Source organism: Lepidochelys kempii, chromosome 9, assembly GCF_965140285.1.
Source record: "Lepidochelys kempii isolate rLepKem1 chromosome 9, rLepKem1.hap1, whole genome shotgun sequence".
Lineage (NCBI taxonomy): Eukaryota > Metazoa > Chordata > Testudines > Cheloniidae > Lepidochelys > Lepidochelys kempii.
This window is the reverse complement of record NC_136388.1, coordinates 83579174-83601404: the sequence shown is the minus strand read 5'-3', so window position 1 is coordinate 83601404 and position 22231 is coordinate 83579174. Positions and strand designations below refer to the sequence as shown.

At 42.5% G+C, this 22231-nt stretch overlaps 1 protein-coding gene across 5 annotated transcripts in view; it reads right to left on the bottom strand.

Annotated features, from left to right (window-relative positions):
• Window positions 1-22231, bottom strand: part of TRPC5 (transient receptor potential cation channel subfamily C member 5) — a 139688-nt gene that overhangs the window by 96990 nt on the left and 20467 nt on the right. For 4 of the 5 annotated variants that reach the window (XM_073361164.1, XM_078854247.1, XM_073361160.1 and 1 more), the window contains exon 2: window positions 81-479. In XM_073361164.1, the coding sequence (XP_073217265.1) occupies window positions 81-458 (378 nt within the window). In that variant the 5' untranslated portion in view covers window positions 459-479. Of the gene's footprint in view, window positions 1-80; window positions 480-3275; window positions 3448-22231 lie in introns of those variants that run through there. The other variant, XM_073361163.1, reaches the window with a different exon arrangement.

The following is a 22231-nucleotide window of genomic DNA, read 5'->3' as shown; positions in this document are numbered from 1 at the left end:
CTGGAGCTTCTGATCAACTGGGTATCTCTTACCAAGCCATTAGCTAATATAAACATTCCTTGCCTGAATATTTGACTGACCTGCTTTTCACCACTTGGCTTCCTGTAACTCAGAAGCAGCTCCACGGCCCCAACCACCTCCTTCCGTATTGCATACAACAGAGCATCTCCCACGTAAATACTGTGGCTCAGCAGTAACTCCATGATCTCCAGGTTTTCATTCTCTATGGCTATTAAAAGGGCACTGCGTCCAAGAGGATCCATACAGTTAATGTTGATGTTGTAGTAGATTTCAGCCTCTTGTAAGGCATGTTTCACACTGGCATAGTCCCCCTTCTCCACAGCAATGAGATAGGCCTTCTCTTCCTGCGAGAGCTCTGCCTCTGCTCGCACGATCTGCAATGGGATCCGGTCTCTGTACGGTGAATAGTTTACCTTTTTGTAGTATAGCTGGGCCATTGTTCATAGTGACTGTGCAACCTGTTTGGAAGAAAGAAGAAGGACACTTAGAGACTGAAATTACAGCAAGTGCTAGCTTCCATTCAAGTGAGACAAATTGCTGAAGGTCAATCATAGTGAAAGTTTCTGCTCCCTGCATCAGGGCTTATTTTCAATGAGTTTAATACTCCCCAACACTCATCAAATGAGGGGCTACATTGAAAAGGTCGCAGTGTCGTATTCCTCAGGACAATGCACAAAGTGACACTGGTTGTACTTTAAATGCCAGGCAATGACATTCTTCATCTGTTTACCAGCACCAGCTGTTGTTAGTGGATTATCCATCAAATGTGTGAATAAGTGGATTTCTCACCTCTGCTATGTTTTCACTCAGTGTTTTTCCTCTCTCTTTATAATCATTGGGCCATGTCCTCAGCCAGTATAAATCACCATAGCTCCATTGAAGTCAATGGACCTGTGTTGATTTATACCATCCAAAACTGGCCTGTTATACTTAATGAATTTTCCTTTTATTATGCGCTCTCTCGCCTGCTCTCTTTTTTTTTCTCCCTTGGAAGAAGGGCTTAATTTCCCTCCTGTGTGTATACTCTGACCTGGTCATGGTTTTATTTTAAAACCTTAGCACATTTTTTTAATTTAACTTTCTCCCATTTATAAATAGATCCTGAAAATGGGCTCACATTCACCGCATCACTCCAGCTCCCTAGAGTCAGCAAGGCTGCCTGCAGCCTAGGAAAAAACTTCCTTTGAACAAATGTAGCAAGTTGAACTTCAGCTCCATCCCATCACGACTTACTAGCCCACCAGGTTACCAAACAAACAGGCCAGGTAGCGCATGGGATGGAAAAGCACCACGCTGAGGATACAAGGGCCTCCAGACATTGTTTAATGTTGTAGTCTGCAGGCTTGGGTCAATGAGGACCACAAAGTCAGTATCATAGCAATACATAAGTTAAAAACACCTGTTAGATCTGTTTGCCCAGTGCAGGATTGTTCCATGCAGCAAATTTAACAGGGTGTTGTCTCATTCACTCTTATGCCAGGTGGCAAGGTAAGACTGTTATGGGGAGAAAACAGATGGAGAAGGAGGGCTTTGTGATTCACACGCAGGCCTGGGAGTCAGGAGATATGGGTTCTATTTTTAACTTTGCCACAGATTCCCCCATACAAGAGCCGACATCTTTTCGCACTTGTGCTTTCAGTGATGTGATCAACCCAAGTTTTTTATGCTGACGTGTGGGTATGTCTGACAGGAAGATTCCTGTCCTTCAGGAAATATACATATCTTGAATTCAGAACACCATTTGTTAAAATGTTTTAAATAATGAAATGAAATTTTAAAAAGGATGCTGTCGAGATTTACAAGCCAAAAAAATTGACCAGCTTTCCACCTGTCAGGTCTGACCTTTGGTAACCCAACCAAGTATTCACTTGTTCTATCCAAAATAGAGAGTTTATTATTTTCTTACTGCTAGACTACCAATAAATCAACCAGTGTAACATGTTGTCCTGCACATGCACCTGTTTTGTTTAGTGTTATTGTGATGCCTTGTTTATATGTGCAGTAAAACTATTAGTGAGGGTGGGGAAAATATTTTCATTTCATCCACCTGTTGTGCAATGAGTGCAAATACTTTTTATTGTAATCTGCATAAATATCTATATCTGAAGTCTGTGTTCACAGCATCTCGCTACTTAGTGTGAAATTTAAATTTCACTGAATCAGCTGAGGGGCTAACCAGTCATACCTGATGTGGCAGTTTCCCATTGTACAGAATACTGCACTACAGGTATATCTCTGCTGTCTATGATGTGGCTTCAGAAGTGCTTGCCATAGGGCAGCTGTGTTTGGAAGATTAAGGATTGAGTGAGGTTCTCTTTTAGCTCAAGTGTTTAGGGACTTGTGTTTTCTGAAACAGGAAGATCCCAGTTCTATCCCAGCTGTCACCATGAAATTGTGGGTGAATGCTGGCATGCAGCAAAGTGACATCTGTGAATGTCTTGGGAGGCCACATATTTGTTAGAATGGGTTAGGCATGTCAGAAAGTGCTCTGTGAGAGCCCCTGCTTCTGATGAATATGGGAGTATTTCTCAATTTACGAGAATTACAGCTCCATGCACATCTGTTTAAACCATTAGAAGCACATATGCTTTAGACACAATCTGAGATATGGTTCAAGCCTTGGATACAACCCGTCTTAAGTACTTTGGCTTAGTTTCTTGACGCTAAACATAGTGGCTTCTGTTATTTTGTTGTACATATTGTCTTTGGCATTTGCGTGCTTAAGTGACGTAACTTAAACAGACAGCTCAATGTGCTAGGATGGTAGCCAGTGAGTAAGGCAGCCAAGCCATTCCCAGACTGATCATTTTCTGTCCCCCCTACCTCCACCCCCCGATGTAGTCTAAAAGTCACAGCCCTTGCTGACATGGTTATGCCAGTTACATTTGTTAAGTGTAGACTGGGTCTAAGTGACTTAGGAACTCAGCACCTATTGACATTCAATAAGTCTTAGGCTCTTAGGTGGTCAAGTAACTTAAAAATGGGGCTATACGGCTCCTATGTCACTTAGGCCTGATCTACCTTACCCCAGATCTGAAAGGCATCACCCTGGCCAGAAAGATGGGGGCTACAACACAGGGACATCAGGAGGTTACAGGGAGTTAAGGAGCTAGTTCCGTGGGTGTCAACAGGAGATGGAAAGAGCCTGAAAGCAAGGAAGGATTGAAGTGACCCTTGGGAAAGTGAGAGTGATGCAGAGGACCACGTGAGAAGGGAAACATCATTCTCTTGTGAAGATTGATGCTTCAACATACCTGAGATCTTTTGGTGAGGAATTCAAGTCCAGCTGGACATCTTTTTCTCCTATTTCTATTCAATTTCATAGAATTTTTTTGCAAATAGTGGGCCAAATTCTGCAATGATTTTCGATCATTGCCACCCTGTAGAAGTCAGTGGAGTGGCACTGGGTGTAAGTCACTCCAGAATTTAATCCATTGTCTTTCCAATAGCTCTTTGTAAAGGAAAAAACCCACAGTTGATATTAACTTCTAAAACAGATAGATCCTGGCCCCCCAGTATAGCCTAAGGCTCTGATCCATCAAAGCATTTGTTTCATTTCAAGCCCACGAGAAGCCCCATGAAATCAGAATAGAAAAAATTCATCAACTGAATTACTTGTTCTGAATTATTCATTCAGCTCTGTTACATACACTGTCACTTGTACAGCTGCTCCCCCCTCAAACACACTGGTGCCTGGGCCGGAAAGGATAGAGTACAATGTCCAAGCTAATATATTTCTTATTGGGTTATGCTGCAGATTGAGCAAGCTGTTTGTTAACTCTTGTTTGTCTGCTCAGATTTAGATCCAGAATGGATGAGGCGGGGTTGTAGGTGGAAGTTCTAATCTCATTCTATCTTTCCTGTAAAATCCGGACATAAAGCCAGCCATTAGCAAAATGATCACATATACTCAGACAACTAACAAATTACCGCAAGTGCTACTGTATAGTGTGTCATTTACTATCATACTTCACGAGCCTGCTGTGAGCAACATCATGCGCATAAAGAAGTAACGATTGCTGATCAACAGATTTGCATTGACCGCTGCTGCTTATTTATTCTAGAGAGAGAAACTTGCCCCCTTATAAGCATGTAGGGAAATGAGAAAAAAAAATTGGTGAAATCAAACTCAGAAAAGATCTGTGTAATTCCCAGGGACATCAAAGGGAAGCAGCGGCAAAGTATTTGAAATGTAGCAAAACCAGATATATGGCTACTATTACACAGTGACTTTAATATATTGAAATCTGCACAGAAAGCTTGAAAAATACAAATTTTTCATTTTACTTCCTTTCACAGAGCAAAGTCTCCTACTAGCCAAGTTAATATTTGGGACTAGGGAAAGTTGTTCTGAATGGTACATGTGCTAGATTTCAAAAGCATCAATGACTATATAAACACCATGTATGTGCTGGTGATATCCACACAATAAAATACAGAGCATTCTGAAAAACAAGAGAACCGGCTAATAAATTGCATCTCACATGGTCCATACTTTATCATTTATCTTTGACTATATTGCCTGCCTCAAGCTCATTTATTCCCCCTTCCACAGATCTACTTGTAATATTCCAAACCTTCAAACAGCTTCAAAAAGCCACCATTTTTCTTTAAGCTCCCTGTTAAAGAAATGGGAGTTTTATCCCTTTAAATGCAGCCATTTAAAACCTCTATAAATGACCTGAAATAGTTTTCTGTACCCACAGCGTGAAGGTCTGAACTCTCGGCATCTTCCAGGGTATTTCCCATTGGACAGATTGGCATTGCCACTTTACAAAGGGATAAAGTTCCCTTTCTAGTGCTGCAGAGTCCGGAGACATCAGAGCTCAAATATGTCAGTTCTCCAGGACTGAATACTGCCCATCCTTGACTTTGAGCCAGTGTAGTTTTGGAAGGGACAGTCCACAAACAGGGAGGAAGAAAGAAGCTGAAATAAAAAATGGCTCTCGTTTGAAGCTATTGAGAGAGTTCATCCATTTCATAGCATATGCAAAACGCAGAGAAGAACTCTCTCCCCAGCCCATTCCAAACCATACAAACATAACAACACTAACTTAGGATGCACCAGATGAGCAGGATATGGCTCTGTCTCCAAGAGGTGCAAAAATTATAAAATAATTAAACTTCTTTCAATGTAACAACATTTTTTTCCGTAACACTTCTTCCTCTGGAGCAGGGGTGGCCAACCTGTGGCTCCGGAGCCACATGCGGCTCTTCAGAGGTTAATATGCGGCTCCTTGGATAGGCACCGACACTGGGGCTGGAGCTATAGGCGCCAACTTTCCAATGTGCTACAGGGTGCTCACTGCTCAACCCCTGGCTCTGCCCCACTCCTTCCCCCAAGGACCCCGCCCCTTCCCCTGAGTCTGCTGCACCCTTACTCTTCCTCCCCCCACCCAGCCTCCTTCACACCTGATTGCGGTGGGCGGGAGGCGCAGGGATAGAGGGTTAGGTGCTGATCGGCAGTGCTGCTGGTGGGTGGGAGACACTGGGGGCTGCGGGGGGGGGACCTGTCGGGGGGAAGGCGGTCAGGGAGCTGTCGAAGTATTACTGTGGCTCTTTGGAAATGCACATTGGTAAATTCTGGCTCCTTCTCAGGCTCAGGTTGGCCACCCCTGCTCTAGAGGGATGCACATTGGATAAGCTTCATAGAAGAAGTGGATTTGAGGAGGCACTAGGGGTGGCATGGAAGATGGCACAAAGATAAGATTGAAAGAATGAAACAAAAGAAATGGTCAGGTGGGAAGCTTCAGTGACATGAAGGAAGCATTGGGGATGTAGGAAGAAATGAAATCAGGGAAATCTTATTATTAATAACTATATTTCTCCATAGATAGATACAATCAATGATGGGGACACACGGCTGCCAATCATGAATGCTGCTTTCTGCCACTGTGCAAATTTCATGATATTTCACCAGATTTTCACAGATAATTTCTCAGGAATTTTTGGCATTTGTTTGCTTCTGCCTATCACAACAGGATATAATCCATGATGTGACATTCTAAAATTCTCATCCCTTGAGACTTCTGGTGAAGTCTTAAAATGCAATCAGTCAATGTTAGTTTGTTTCCTTCTAATAAAATAGGACAATCTAGATAACTGGTTTATTTTTTATCACTTGTTTTGCCTGATGATTGACAGATAGGTGACATAAATCACCAGGGCCTAACTATGTAATGAAAGCAGAATGTATATGTATATATATATATAGTTTAGATTCAGGAGCTCATTGCTGACAACTGTGTGAACATCTGCCTAAGTGATGAAAACAAGAATCAAATACTCAAGAGCCATCTTTCCTGCTTGATGGGGCTCAGTGTGAACAGCCAAACGAAATCATAGATTGGAGTAGTCAATTAAATACTGTATCTGCCACTGTGCAAATAGCACATTAGGTGTTCCCTTTTAGTGTAAGTGCATTCTGGAAGAGGTTGACAAAATTGTGTGTGTGTAGCATTAAATGTTGTCAACACATCTTATGTCGCTTTGTCCTATGCTTGTATGGCAATTTTTCCTCCTTGGTATCTCAAGGAGGACATCATCTGCACTTTTCATTCTCTACCTGGGGCTTGAGCTCTTTGAGAAACTGGTAGGTTGAATTAGCTCTTTAGTCATCCTTAGAGTCTGTGCATTTAATAATATTGATCAATTTTAAAAAGTTATAAACCTGTGTTCTGACATAATCCAGAAGGGTTATTTAAGTAAATATTATTACATTTACTTAATGGACCAATTGAGTCTGTGATTGGATCCTTCTAAGTGCCTTAGTTCTTATTCACTAACTATGCTGGAAAAAGCATATGGCCTCAGGACTTTTGGAAAATAATACTTATTTTTTATTTTCAACAAAATATTTTTCCCTTTTGCAAAAGAGGCAATACGTACTCAGTACACTACTTTTTCCATGGAGTTCAGTGGGAATAGAATCAGGCCCTAAATCCCCTGCAAACTCATGAAGTCCCTATATCACAGCCACCACCTCTCTGGTCAGAAGCAGAACATTCCCTGACAATTTTTTAAAAACAGAAAGAGCCCAAATAAGCATATTCCCTCAGGAGTTTCGGAAAATAATATTTATTTTATATCCTTCTGAAAAATATTAAGCAAAATATTTTGTTTCCTGTCTCAAAGGGACACTACCCTCTCAGGCAGTTTAAACCCAACACTTAGGTTTCGTAAAAATATATTCCGCTGTAGTGACTGCATCCCAAAGATTGTAACATTTTATTGGTACTAGGCCATGACAACTAGAAAGTGAACTGACTACTAACAAAATTAAAACTGACTAATCTAATTGCATTGCCCAAACTGAGTGAAATGCTGAACACAAACAGACTACATGGTGAAAAGCAAGTCCCCAATTCTGCAAGCTCCACCCAAGTTGATCCAGCTATGGGCTAAATTAGCTTTTAAAAATTCTTTCAGATTTAATCACCTAAGGTGGTGTTCAGAATATATGAGGTCATTGTGGTGTTGTATATGATTTTCTAACTTTACAGAGGCTATTTAAAAAATATGTGATACAGGCAAGAAAAATTAATAAGCACCCAACTCAGCTATTGCTAGATAACTCCAAAGCTGTAATACAAATTGACAAAAGCCAGAATTTTTTTTCATTGAAGGTGACTCAAAATGTCACAAGTGAAGACTGAAATTTGAATTTTAACTCTGAATTTTCTATCTTTGGTAACATAATTTTGAAGTTATTTATGTGTGACTTGGAAAGCTCAAATCATTGATATAATTCTTTCTCCTTGTATAATCAATTGGATGAGTCACAACGAACTGCAAAAAATTAACACCCCCTTTTTTAACATAACACACTTGGTGCTTTTGGAGATCTTGCTAGAGGTTTTCTTCTCACTCTGACCATAAAACTCAGCTGATGACTTGGGACTCATGCCCCAACTAGCAGGCTGATCTGCACAGGCAGACCCCTGTACTGGTGCTGAGCCCCCTTATCTTCAATGGGGCTCTTTGCAGATGCAAGGGCCTGACTGAGTGGATCTCACTGCAGGATCAGGGCTTAAGAGTCCCAGATCCTAGATGTTAGCTGAGATTTATATTCACAGTAGAAGAGGTCCTTTTTTTAAAGAGGTGGCATTTTAATCTTGTAAAATGCACTAAATGTAGAACTCATCATTGAGGCAAAGTGAATTTTATATGTGTGTGTGACAGTCAGGGTCCAGACTGAAGAGAGAGTCTGAACCCCAAAGAATAAGCAACTGAATCAACTTATTGTATACAATATTATCTTATAAAAGTGTACCGAGTACAATGCCTAAAAAGTGGTGTCACACTGGTCATGAATATCATTCCCTGATGTATAGTATGGATGGATGGTGTGTAAAGATTTATGTATGTGTGCTGGAAATATGGTCCTAAAATGTGTATTGGGGGCTGACTTGATAAACAAGTTTGTCCTAGTCTAAGGAATGTTGTTTTGCCTGTTTGCCTGTCTCTCCAATTTAAATTGAGCAAGGTGATGCCAGAGACAATGGAAGTTACATTTCAATATGAGTCAACAGGGTGGTGGGAAGTCAATGGGAAGAGACAAACAGCACGGGAGAACTTTATGTGGGGATAGACACTTCAGAAGAACACACTTCCAAGGTTTGCTGTACCATACAAAGAAGGGGAGAGAACCCCTTTGGTATCCATTGCTTCCAGGACAAAAGAGGCCAGTGCTCTGGAAATCTGTGAAAGGTGGATCCTTCAGCAGGGTGGGTTGAAGACTCTGAGAACTTACTGTAGGTAAGGAATTGCCGAGACCACATTTATAATCTGTTAAATTTAGACACTAGAAAGCATATTTTTACTTTTGTTTTGTTTGTGACCATATCTTCCTTTTTTTCTCTTGTTCGGTATCATTTACACCTATATTCTTTATTAATAAACTTATCCTTAGTTTTACTATAAACCATTTTGTGTATTAATTTAGAGTGTGTCCTCAGTAAGTCAACAGGCTGGTGTGTATACTGTCTCTTTGGAGGCAGCAGACTCAATAATTTCTGTGAGTGTCCCATGAGAGGGACTGGACCCTGCAGAAAGACGCCTCTGGGGAACTGGGGTTCACTGGATGTTACCTGAAAACTTGCAAAGCAAGATTCAGATGGGCAGAGTCTCAGGAAGTTTGCTGGTGAGGCAGACATCTGTGGTATGACAGGAAGCTGACACACAGTTTACGCTCCAGCAGAGCTCACTCTTGCCAAAGCAGAGAGGTAACACGGTGACTTATGGTTCTGGTCTCCCTGACACACGCACACACTCCCTTCCCATGGGGCCCCTTCCCTGGAATATTCTATTCTGTTCTGCTTAGACTCTAATACCATGCCCATCACTATGGTATCTGAGCACCATTACAAACCATACATTTGCAATCAGAAGGAGAAAGTTATTCCACAGCAGGACAAGCATTTCTTCTAAAACTTTTCTCTGAGGACCCTGCAGCAGTCAGGCTGTGGCTGGCTCATTGATATGCACAGTGTTTGTATCTCAAAGTCTGTTGCCAGTCAAGACAATTTACAAACCCTGGGGTCTGTCAACCTGGATATTGTCTTTTAACAGAATTTTCCCTTTAAAATGATGGATTCAGAGAGTTTGCTTCTATACCTGCGTGGCTTACATAAAATATTTTCTATTTGCACCTCGTGGGATTTTTGCAAGTTGTGTGAAAAATACAAATTATTTACATTCTGGATTCATCTTGTAGGCAAACCTCTTAATTAATTCACTAATTATTCCGGGGCATGGGCGTTGGAAGTGGGACTAATAAGAAGCCCAGCATTCTGCAAGGGAGTCTCCAGTGAGACAAGAAGAATCATGCTGGCTAGAGAGTGCCCTCCCATGTCTGTTATCCACTAGCTGAAACTAGAGCAGTTCTCATATAACACCCTGCACTATCCGGGCCATAATACATGTACAGATGCTACGATAGAGTATCTCCTCTAGCAACTAGAAGTGTGGGAAGTTAGGCACCTAAATACCTTTGACGATCCAGGCCGTAGTACCTGAAAACCATGGCTTCTTGTAGCTAAAGGGGCAGTATTGTCTGCTGGTCAGAACAGGGGATTGGGAGTGAGAAGTTCCTGAGTCTGAGTCCAAGTTTTTCTACTGAGTGGATATGTGATCCTGAATAAGTTGCTTCACTTCTCTGTAGGTCCTTTTTTATTCACAAACCCTCTACACAGGGCTGCTCTGAGGCTTAATGAATTAATGTCTGTTAGACATTTTGAGATCATCAAATGAAAGTTGCTAAACATGTTCAAAAACATTATCACTCACTTTTCTACAGATTTTAATCTCTTAAGAAGTTTGTCATGAGTGAGGATAGTCAAGTTCTGGAATTGGCTTCCATGGGAGGCTGTGGAATTTCCATCATCGGAGGTTTTTAAGAACAGGTTAGACAAACACCTGTCAGGGATGGTCTAAGTTTGCTTGCTCCTGCCTGACCATGGAAGGATGGATTAGATGACCTCTCATTTCTATGATTCTGTAAATAGCAGTGGTCCAAGCTCTTTATTACTGTCCTGCAGCACATCTGCATTAGGTGACTGCAGTGCAAATTTCCCTAAGGTAGATAAATCTGGCCCTCCTGGAAATCTCAAGCTGAAATGCCAGCCCATGTCTTGAAATCCTTTGCTGATGCACACAGAAAAGCTACCAACCGACTCCTCTTATGATCTGAGAATGTGGGAAAGTGCCTTTAAAATAGCCATGGGGTGGGCTGGAGGAAAGGGAGAAAAGACAGGCTTATTGTGGGTACTCATTTTCAGCTCAGAACATTAGAATGGTCCATCAATTTAACACAAGACTCTTATACCAAGACTTATCAGCAGGACAAAGAGCAAGTGGCTGGCCTGTGAAGAATGACGATGTCAAATCGACTACTTACCTTTTGTACATTTTCTTTTTAAACATTCTGATTAGAATAGTTGTATTGAGATAGGATGTTGGAGGATATTTTGATTCATTACTAATGTTTCTTTTAAATTAAAAATTAGTTTTTTTAAAAGAAATCCCAATCATTGCAAAAATAAAAGCCAATCTATATGTTCCATTCCATATCCAAAAACCAAAAAAGGCAAGTGCCTTTGATTGATTATGCTGATGCTTTCCCTAGTGGGAGCTGCATTTCCCAGGGAGCAGACAAGCTGATGTTCTCTAAGCCATAGCAACTCCATTGACTTTCACTTGCACCAACCACCACTTCCCACAGCTCCCATTGGCCGGGAACGGTGAACCGTGGTCACTGGGAGCTGCGGGTGGCTGTGCCTGTGGACAATCAATGTTAACAAACTGTCTTGTGGCCTGCCTGCGGATTACCCCGACGGGCCGCATGTTGCCTTCCACTGCTCTGAAGGTTCCACATCAGCGCAGGGGTCTGGTATTATAGAGAAGAGAGGCTTCTCCCAGTATGGCCCCATCTGGAAACTCAGTACAGTTTTCTTTCCCTACCCTTCTAATCTGCATACACTACACTGAGGCTCAGTGTATACTGGGGAAGTTGCACTAATGTAACTATCCTGATGTCAATTATTTGGGTAAGTTGCACTAGTAAAAAACACATTGTTTAATGGTGCAGTGTTCCAAACATTTGTGGCTTACTTTGGTGTAATTACATTGATACAGATACACCACTTCTACTTTCCCCAGTTTAGGCAAACTATTATGTATTCTGGGTGAGTGGGTTTAACTAGTGTCTTGCTATAATCTGTGGGCATAACTGAGGGTGAGAATGGCCAGCTCTAGATTTTGCAGGTGAACTCAAAAAACCAAAAAGAAAAGGAGTACTTGTGGCCCCTTAGAGACTAACCAATTTATTTGAGCATAAGCTTTCGTGAGCTACAGCTCACTTCGTTGGATGCATCAAATAAATTGATTAGTCTCTAAGGGGCCACAAGTACTCCTTTTCTTTTTGCGAATACAGACTAACACGGCTGGTACTCTGAAACCTGTCAAAAAACCAAGCAACATCTCATCTCCCACCAAGGGAAACGAAAGTAGAAACCAATATTAGGCTTGCCTGCATTTTATTAAATAACAGTACATTCTCTCTGGGTCTGTATAATTAGCTGGGGTGCTTGAACTCCTGGAAATATGACCTTTGCAGATTCTGGGTGTCCCTGATTTGGCTGGATCTGTCCTGAAAGCAATGTATCTTTTTTAATGAAATATATTTCCCAAATTAAACTGCTACTGGAAACAAATGGTCTCCATCGGTTTGAAACCCAAATGCAGTGTTCCACTGACCTGAAACCCACCTCCTTTCCTGGCACATTTCAAAACAGCTTGATCAGAAGGCATGAGAGTGAAAACACCAAAAATGGAAATGGAAAGCGGGGGCATGCAGGGACCAGTGTGCCATAGTCTGCAAAGTAAAAAAAAAAAAAAAGGGAACAGAGAACTGGATGTATGTTTGAGCCATAGCTAGGATTCCAATATGGGATTATTTCTGGTGTCATTAAAACCTGCAATATATCTATGTGTTTGAAAAGTCTCTGCTGGTTCTGGTAGATTATTAGTTCCAGCTGAAAGAGAAAGGAGTATCGCTGCTACACGGCACTTTCACATACTAGGGAAGAGAACAACAGGACAGCAGCAAAGGGAACCTTTCCATTGCTTCAACATGTGTTCTAAGGAATAAAACAAGTATAAAGGGAAGGGTTGTGCCATTCCAATCACATTGTTCTGTGCAGCTAGAATATCCTATATATCAGCTAGTAATACAAGGAGAGGGACGTTATCCCAGGATTGAGGCCCAGACACCCTGGATGTAGGAGCAATTTGCTCCCATAGTGAGGCACAAACCTGACTCCTTCGCCGCTAACAAACTGATCTGTGCCGGCAGTGAGGTAGTTAGAGGCACACCTGCAATTCAAGGGGAGTGGAAATAACACAAGCTGAGGAACCTCTGACCTGAAGAAATTCTGCAGCATGCAAAACACGAGTGTTGGCCATCATCCGTCCGGAATACAGCACAGGGAGAGCCCCAGAACTCCGACATCTCCAACAGAACAGGCTCAAAGGCGTCAGGGCACTGTTTGGGGCAGGGAATGAGGGGATGAACTGAGGGTTGGCACATAGCGCAGAGGTCTTTGGCGGGGGCAGGGAGGACAATCTGTAGTGGGAGGCAGAGAGATGGGTGAGACGTGAGTGTGCAGAGGACAGGAGATCTCAGAGAGTGCAGATAAGCTTTGTAAACGCCTCTGAACTTCCCAGGGCTTAACTGATGAAAGGTCTAGTAAAATGCCATTCTGTCATCCGCATCATCCCAACTGGCAATATTTGGCACCATTTTGATCAGTCTTAGAGGAGAGACCCCACGGGCCCTAGAGAACGAATTGCTTTCTCACTTCTAGAAGTGATTCCTTCATGTCAGGGAGAGCATATTGCTAGGGAGTGGGGTGTGCAATGGAATGGCTCTGCTCCTGCTTGTGCTCTCCCTGTTATGTGGGGATGAACTGGCTGGCCCTTTTTGCCCATAAGCCCCTTGTAAACAGGCTTTGTGCAGGGAATCTCTGCAGGGGATACAGCCCACCCTCAACCTACAACATAGCAGCTCTTGGGCCCTACCTTGGCCACTGGTCCAGCCCTTGGGTGGACAATGGCTACAAACCCTTACAAGGAAGCTTGTGTATGCTTCTTCCATGTGGCGATTCAGTGGCCGTGGCCCCACTCTAAGCCCTCATTCATGGTCTGTCTTGTGGTGGTGGGGTGAAGCTCAGCTCCCTAGAGCACAGCAGGTGAGGCCTGGGTATTTTGTGTGCGCTGCCTCCTGTGATAGAGTGCACAAACCCCATACGGGGCTGAGGCAGCCCTGCCCTTCCAGTCCAGCAGAGCATGCGGCTAACTGAAGAGGAAGCTTAAAAGGGAGCCTCTCAGATCAGAAAGAGGAAGGCTGGGGAGGAAGATGGCTCTACCTGAGGACACCTGAAAAAGGGTGCTGAAGAAACCTCGCCATGAGGAAGAAGACCGGCTGCTGAGCACAGCTGGGGCTGAAGGTTTAGTCGTTGTTTCTTTTCTTTTGCTCTCTTCTATTGGACTTGGAGGCTTTGGGGGAGATGGATGGTAGGAACGAAGTGACCCTGGGAGGCAGCTCTAGAGGCACTCCCAAGTGCCTGATGCTGCATTCTCTGATAGGGCCCTGGGTCAGAGCCTGGTGGAGTGGGGGAGGTGAGGGGGGCTGGGCCCCCCTACCATGTGCCCTTGTTGCAGGAGGGGCATAAATCTCATTTCCACCCCTCTTCATCCCTCTCTTATAAAGAGCCAGGGTAAGGACACTGAAAACCCTGAGGCAAGGAGAAGCCACATACAAGGGTTAGGATCTGCACCAAAGGCCCTTCCTGCTGGAAGGCAAGAGATTGGAAACTGGGTGTGCTAACCACTAGGCCCCCTGTTTCTCTGAGGTCTCTACTACACATCCGCATACTGTCCCAGAACAAATTTCATAGAGGGTAAATAGGAAACTTCAGTCGCCAAGACGTCTGCCTGTCTATTGCATATTAACGTTCCTGTCTCTCGGAGCCTTCCATGAGAGAGGCTCCTTCTCTAGAAAAAATTACTTAAAACAAAAATCCAACCAAGCTACTAAAATGACCCCCAGGTTAGGTGGCTCCATTATATTTGTAACCCCTACCACAGCAAAGCATTTACAGTTTATTAATTTCCTACTTCTCTTCACACGGCCATCAAAGAGGCGTAAATATAAAAACGCACCATTGTGCAATCACAAGACAATCACAGCCTTCCATCTTCTCAGATACGGAAAGAACATGAAGCTTATTATATCTGCCCCATGTCATCACTGCATTCCTCCTCTTTCGAGGTGTGATATCTATTCACTTTCAGAAAAAAAAGCAAGAAAGTGTCAAGCAAGCAACCCCATTGTCTTATCTGCTAATACAGCACGAATGTAGCATGGCACCATTATAATCTCTCATATTTTGCATCCGCATTCTCTGAACCCATTGGCTGTAATCTCTAGCTTCCCCAGATACCTACAAGGAGTCTTTTTCTGTTACCACAATTGCTTGAAGAGAATTGTAATCACTTCTTCAATCAACAAGTTAATCACTGAACAGAGTCCGTAGCAGAGCTAATGCCTCTGTACACCGTCACAGCTGCTTCTTCATTGCTATAAGTATAAGGAAGCTGCCCATTCATTTAAAAAAATAAAGGATTATAGAATAGATAGCAACATGTCAAATAATTACTTGGGGGAGGGAAAGGGCATTTTGGGGAAAGTGTCAAATAACTAGCATTGTTATAATTGTTTATACTTTGCTTGAGCCAGGTCCTTAGCTGATATAAATCTGCACAGTTCCGTTGGCTTTGCTGGAGCTATATACCAGTTTGCAGGAGCTGAAGAAACTGGCTGTAACTAAAAATGTAGCCATTATCTAATATAGCTAGCTAGCTCTTCAGAGTTTTATGCAGCATTCATCATCTGAACACCTACAAAGACCCACAACTCAGGATAAAGTCTTCCACGTTTACTATGCAGCAGGAATATAGCACTTTCTCTGCTTTTTCTTTTTAATCTTATCCTTCAATCAGAGGTGTTAGAAAGAGACACAAACAAAATCCCAAGCCCAGGTATCACACTACAGTCATAGATTCTGCTTTCAAACAAAAATATTTTAGAAGGCAAGACACACACACACACACACACACACAATCTCAACTACTTTTTAATGTCACCAGGAATAGAACCCAAGGCTCCCTGAGGTCATTTTTTACACTGCAACAAACATAGGGTGAAAAGCCAAACTGCACAGTTTATAACCTCTCAGGCATGGTACTCCACTCTCTTGACCCTTGAGCGGTCACACACACCTCTGCAAAGCAACTACAAAACATGCAGTAAAATGCTACTGTTTGGACCTGGAAGCATTTTGCACCAACCTGGATAAATGTAATGGTGGTGCAAGGGGCAAAATAGTGTCAGGATTTTGTTTCTTTTTGCCATTTTACTACCCACCTACCTCATAGTCAAAGTGGATTGTTCCATGCTGTTTTTTTGGAAATGAAAGGAACCTTCAGGTTTTTGTTCATTTTGAAATACTAACAGGAGAAAAGGGATCCTTTAACAGGATCCCACCACAAAACCCAAATCGGGGTGTGAATTTTGAACACCCTGAATTCCTGGGTTATTTAGATCAGGAGGGGTTGGTTCAAGTTCATAGCTGAAACAAACCCTCCAATGTGAGCTATTTGGTTTGGTTGCAGTGCTGAGAAGGAGAACCACCGGTTTAAAAGCAACGGGATTTGCTGAACATACTGGTCTATATTGATGGATTATCGATTATCCATGGCAACACAACAGCTTTTACCCTGCTCTGTCATCTTGGTTTGTTTAGTCAGCCCTGCTCCGGACACCTTCACTGCCGCTTATGTTGAGAAAGACTCTTGACAAAATGACTGCCTCAATTACTCAGGCTAAGGGCCATTTTTAAGGAAACAAGAAAAATTGCACACACACAAAAATATCAAGGAACAGCAAGAAGAATTTCTCTGAAGAAAGAAGATGGGTTTTTTTCCTTGACAAGGCTAAACAAACAGGCTAATCTGCGGATGAAAATAAAAAATGTGCATGAAGCTCTCCGAGGAAAGCAGCTGCCAGTCTCAGATTGGAGAGCTGTGATAAAGCTGTAATCAGAAAGTGCCGTAAATTGTTGCATATCTGAAGAGTCACAAAAAGGCTGGGGGAGATAACAGCACATCCCTTTATCATAAGAAAATTCTGGTTTTGAGAGAATTAAGCATATGAATTTAAAAGACATAAATTGAAATTGAAAGAACATATTTTTTTAAAAAAGAGAGAAAAAAAATCCCCAAGGGTCTTTCATGTAAATCAACCCCATCCCATAGATAGATAGATAGAGACAGATGGTTCCACTGCGTTGGCTAAGAATCAGCATCTCTCTAGGGGTATAGGGTCAGTGGCTCCCTTTAGAGTGAGATATACAGTGTATATTCTGCAAGCCCCTATACTGGCTCACTTCTGTGTGAAAGGGATCCAGGGCCTTTGCACAACCTCTCCACTGCAGAGATCTTCCTTATCTCTTATGATCAAGGACTGGGATTGTAGATGGCTCCTTCCCAGGGGACCTATGGGCAAATGACATCTTGTGCTCTCTCTCCCCAGCTTTGTGCACGCATGCAGGGCCATCCACAACATAGGTAGAGGATGACAGGTGTGTCTTCCCAGGCATGTAATCTGTTCCTTATCAGGTGGCGTGCTTTACTCTTGTAAAATGTGATTCTAAAAGTATGTGATGAGAAGTGAAATAAATATAGTTAGCACAGCCTCATTTTAAACTTCCCTTACAGCTCTGTCACGCACCTGAGCAAGGAGTCGGGCTGTTACGTCACATTTTGCAAAGCCTGCAAGATGCTCCATATTGGACGTTGTCCACTAGTCCCTTAAAGGGACCCTCTCACGCTGTTGTGTTTTGTTGTTTTGCTTTTCCTTTGCTTTTCCTTTTCCCAACATTCTCTCACCTGGTGTATTATTTCAGTTGCTATTTCTCCTTACTGTCTTTGTTTCCGGAGATGATTTGAGGCTGTATTTTAAGATTCCCTTTATTTTTTCTCTTGGATTACAGTTTGGAGTTTGCTTTCTTTTGAGTTAATCTTTTGTTGCTTTTAATGGACTAGATATTTCTGTTTTCAAGAGACATCTTAAATTAGACTTTTCATAGTTTTTCTTCAAGGGAGCCTTAATCTTTCTGTTCTCTGTTTTTAGATTCAGCTACGGTATAAAACTGCCTAGGCTTTATGATTAAATTGAGGCATATATTTTCAGGCTACATATGTGCATATATACAAAGCAAATGCACAAATATACAAATAAGGCTTTGCATAATTTTGCTGCTCTATTAAATGAAGACACTTGCAAGATCTGCATTTCCCCACACTTCTTGCTTCCAAACCTCTGCACCTGCTAATTTCTTAATTCTTTTTTCAGTTAGTGGAGGCTTGTGTATTCTTAATTATGCTAATGAGGACTATACCCTTTAAAATACTAACATTTTGTAAACTTAAAAAAACTCAGTTAATTTAACTAGGCCTCATCCTTGGATCTGTCTTCACTCCAGAACTCAGACCCCACTTCAGAGCTTTAGTTCTCCTTATCTAGACCGCCTTGAATGCTCTTCCTGCTGTTCTCTAGTCTACTCCAACACCCCCCTTCGCCCCCCCCCCCAACCCCAGCTCAGCTCTTACACACCCTTGCTTGGTTTCAGAGTAACAGCCGTGTTAGTCTGTATTCGCAAAAAGAAAAGGAGTACTTGTGGCACCTTAGAGACTAACCAATTTATTTGAGCATGAGCTCGATGAAGTGAGCTGTAGCTCACGAAAGCCCATGCTCAAATAAATTGGTTAGTCGCTAAGGTGCCACAAGTACTCCTTTTCTTTTTACACCCTTGCTTGGTCTTCTTTATCTGCTCTCTAAAAAGAGGAGGATCTTGGAAGTTAATGACCCTCTTCTCTGAGCTGGTGAACACCCTCAACTCCCCTTGAGTTACATGGGAATTGATGGCACTCAGCACCTCCCAGGAGGCTCAGAAAATCAGTGACTGGGACTCTCAGTAGGGCTCATCAATTCTCCAGTCAGCTGGATTTTTTCAGTGCTGCCCTCTACCTTTGCTCCTCTCTCATTCCCTCTTTGCTGCTCCTTTTTGCCCCTCTCTCAGCATCCATCTCTTCACTCCTTCACGGATCTGAGGATCATCAAAAGATCTCCCAAAACTCCAGGAGCCTGATTCGCCACAGCCTTGCACATAGGATAGTCATTTATACCCATGCAAGGTGAGTGTAAACCACTATCAAATCTGAATCCTCCACTCAGCCACACCAATGATAACATTCTTCATGAACTTTACAAATGTGCACATGATTACGCAAGGTGCAGTACAGTGGAGAATCAAGCCCTTGTGCCCTGATCTTGAGTCCAGCTGAGCTGTGGACAGAGGAAGTGAGAATAGTAGGAGTTATGTGATCATATACTACCTTTGCACTCTCCCAATTCCTAGGGCTGCCAGGGGCCAATTCATCTGCTGGTATAAATTAGAGCAGCCTCAGTGCTGCTCTAACTGATGTTCACAGATAATATCCCTAAGGGGCTGTTCCTCCAGTTAGGAATCACTGGAGTGCAGTAGTACTCCATCCCGCCTCCTCCCCCATCTCTTGGGATACACCCTGTCCAGGCAGTAAATTATACCTCTGGCAGAGGGGATAGGGCCTGGACCAGGATCTGGTCTGTGCTTTTTGGTAGCTATAGCTTGTCTACCTCCATACATCCATTACTTCAATGCATCGCTCTTCTGTTTCCCTGAACACTGCTTTGCTGAGCTGGTTTATGTTTCCTTGGCTTTTACAGAAAATGTAGGTCAGAGACATGTCGAGCATTCATCAAAACTGTGATTTACTGCACATGAAAGGAATAGTGAGCACTGAACCTGAGAAAGAGAAATGTGACTAATTGCCTAATTTACCCAAACAAACATCTACCTGATGAAAATCTTTGTTCTTGGCTTGTTTGTCTCTGTCTACGTGCATTCCTAATGTGCTTTTTGCTGGTATCAAGATGCTGGTCTTTTTTGAATGTCTACACAGAACTATTTAAACCAGAGGCAGAAAAAGCCTAGCTGATCATTCAGTCTATCTCCCTGCCAAGACAGGGCTGCTGTTTCTTACAGTACAGGTTGTTTATAAGATACCAATTTCTGTCAGTGGAGAAGAATGTGTATCTGTGCTCAGTGACCCTGAACTGAAATACACAGGCATTAAGGTTGGGAGCAAATTAAGCTAGAGCTAAATTAGCCCTGTAGGGGGCAGTGTGAGCCATTCTGGCCTGAGGGGAGCACCGGGATCCTTTTCACCTCAGGATACACAATCTCTTGTAGGGCTGCCCAGTGCACGTTGCGGGTATGTACCCTGGACAGTCCAAGGAGATGCCAGGAGTCTCCAAATTATTATCTTTTGGCAAAAAATCATGAGATTTTTTTAAATCTCATGGTTTTTTAATGGTTAACTTTGGCAACACTAAGATTGCTTCCTCTGGGCATGCCAGGCCCTGCACTTAGAGGCCGATCAGTCTCACCACTGAAAAATAACACTGTTATCATTGGGTACATTGGGCCAATTTAATGCACCGTGGTCATTGTGCATTTTGCACAAAGGAATAATTTAAAGTGCCAGCATGATATTTTACACCCTTGCTCATATGTAGCATGAGAGAATCCCTTTGATTTATTAGGATGAACATGACACCAGTTTTACACTGCCGTTGGCAGTGGAGAAATACATTTATGTACATACCTGACAAAGCCAATGGGACCAATTAATCTCTTTCATCCGTGTACACGCTGCAGAAAGCCCCTATAACTGCCAGGCAGAGCCCAAAATCAGCTGAAGAAAATATGGGCAACACAAACAATAAAAGACTGTTGTTATTCATTACCTAAGCATGGCTGCAGCAGTCTGTTTAGAAACACAGACGTGCAAACTGCTTGTGTATTACTGGAAGAGCATTATTTCCATAATTTCTCTCCTAATTGTAACAAATCATGATATACTGGATTGTTCTGAGTATTAAGGGCTTCATCTTGCAAACACTTACTACCAGGCATGATTATGGTCCATAAATGATACTTATATGGCCCCCATCATGTAGTATCTGTATTTAATATATCTCAGTATTTAATATATTCAGCCTCACAACACCCCTTGAGGTACTGACGTGCTGTATCCCCGTTTTACAGATGGGGAAGTGAGGCACAGAGAGACTAAAGGACTTACCCCAGGTCACACAGGATGTCTGTGCTAGAACAGGGAATTGAATCCACATCTTCCGAATTCCAGGCTAGCACCCTAACAACTGGATCATCCTTCTCTCTTGTTGTGTGAGGACCGCAGGGTGAGTCCATGTGTAGAAGAGCAGAGACTAGCTGCTCGTAGACTAGCACAGAAGTCTTCACTAGCAAAATTTTCATTGGCTTAGGGTTCATAAACAGCCAGTATGTGTTGACACACCTAGTGGTGACTCTCTGACAATATTACCTTGTTCTCCAGAATCTCAGCTTTCGTATGAAATGAAAGTAAGTCTTTAATCATTAGGGTTGCAAAGAAAACTGCAGAAATATAACCTGAGCATAAGTGATGCAGAAATGTCCACAAATGTGTCCAGAGAGCCTGGAACAATATGCCAAAGGGTGTGGACTACCCTCTTCATCTCAGTATGGGGTTAACTCAGATGTCCACTGATGATGATGATTTAAATGCCAGCATTGTTAACTTTCATCTCAAATAAAAAGGGAGATGGAGACTATGTCTACACTTCAAATGCTACAGTGGCACAGCTGCAGCACCTCTTCAGTGTAGACACTTACTACGGTGGCAGAAGGGTTCTCTCATTGCTGCAGTAAATCTACTTCCCTGAGAGGCAGTAGCTAGGTTGACAGAAAATTTCTTCCATTAACCTAGCGCTATCCACATGTGGACTTAAATTGGCTTAACTAGATTGCTCAAGGGAGTGGATTATTCACACCCTGGAGCAACCTAGCTGGGTAGATCTAATTTTCTAGTGTAGACCAGCCCAGAGATTCCCAGATTAACAATATTTGCTGTGAGTTTGTAAACTCATTTTGATGCCACACCCTGGTGGTGTTTGGAAGATACCATCAAGCACCGTTTTCCCCAGTCAAGAAGGAGCAAAGCCCATGGAGCCTAGCAGAGTTTATGGGAATATTCAAACTCCACCAACAGGGTGCTAAGCTCAAGGAACCTCACAGAGCCCGGGATTGTCACTTACTATATATTGGTATAGCACCTAGCACAATGGGGCCCCAATAGTCGTTGGGGCCTCTAGGTGCTATAATGATGATGAGAGTCTTATTTCAAAAATGCATTTTCACCCTTCCTCCCTCCCTCCTTCAATGACGTTTTTCTACTGCACATCTCTGATTTTGGAGATATCGTCAGAACCTTTCTTTTCCAGACATTTAAAGCAGATAAAGCTACCAAATAAAAAAAAACCAAACCAAATCGGCTAAGGCCAGCTCATATGTATGAAACTACTGGAAAGGACACAAAATGAAGATTTTTTTTTTTTGGCATATAAGCTCATTCATAGCAATGTACGTGATTATTATGACAAATGCCCATTAAAAATGGAATTTTAGCAGCAATTCTAATCTAAACA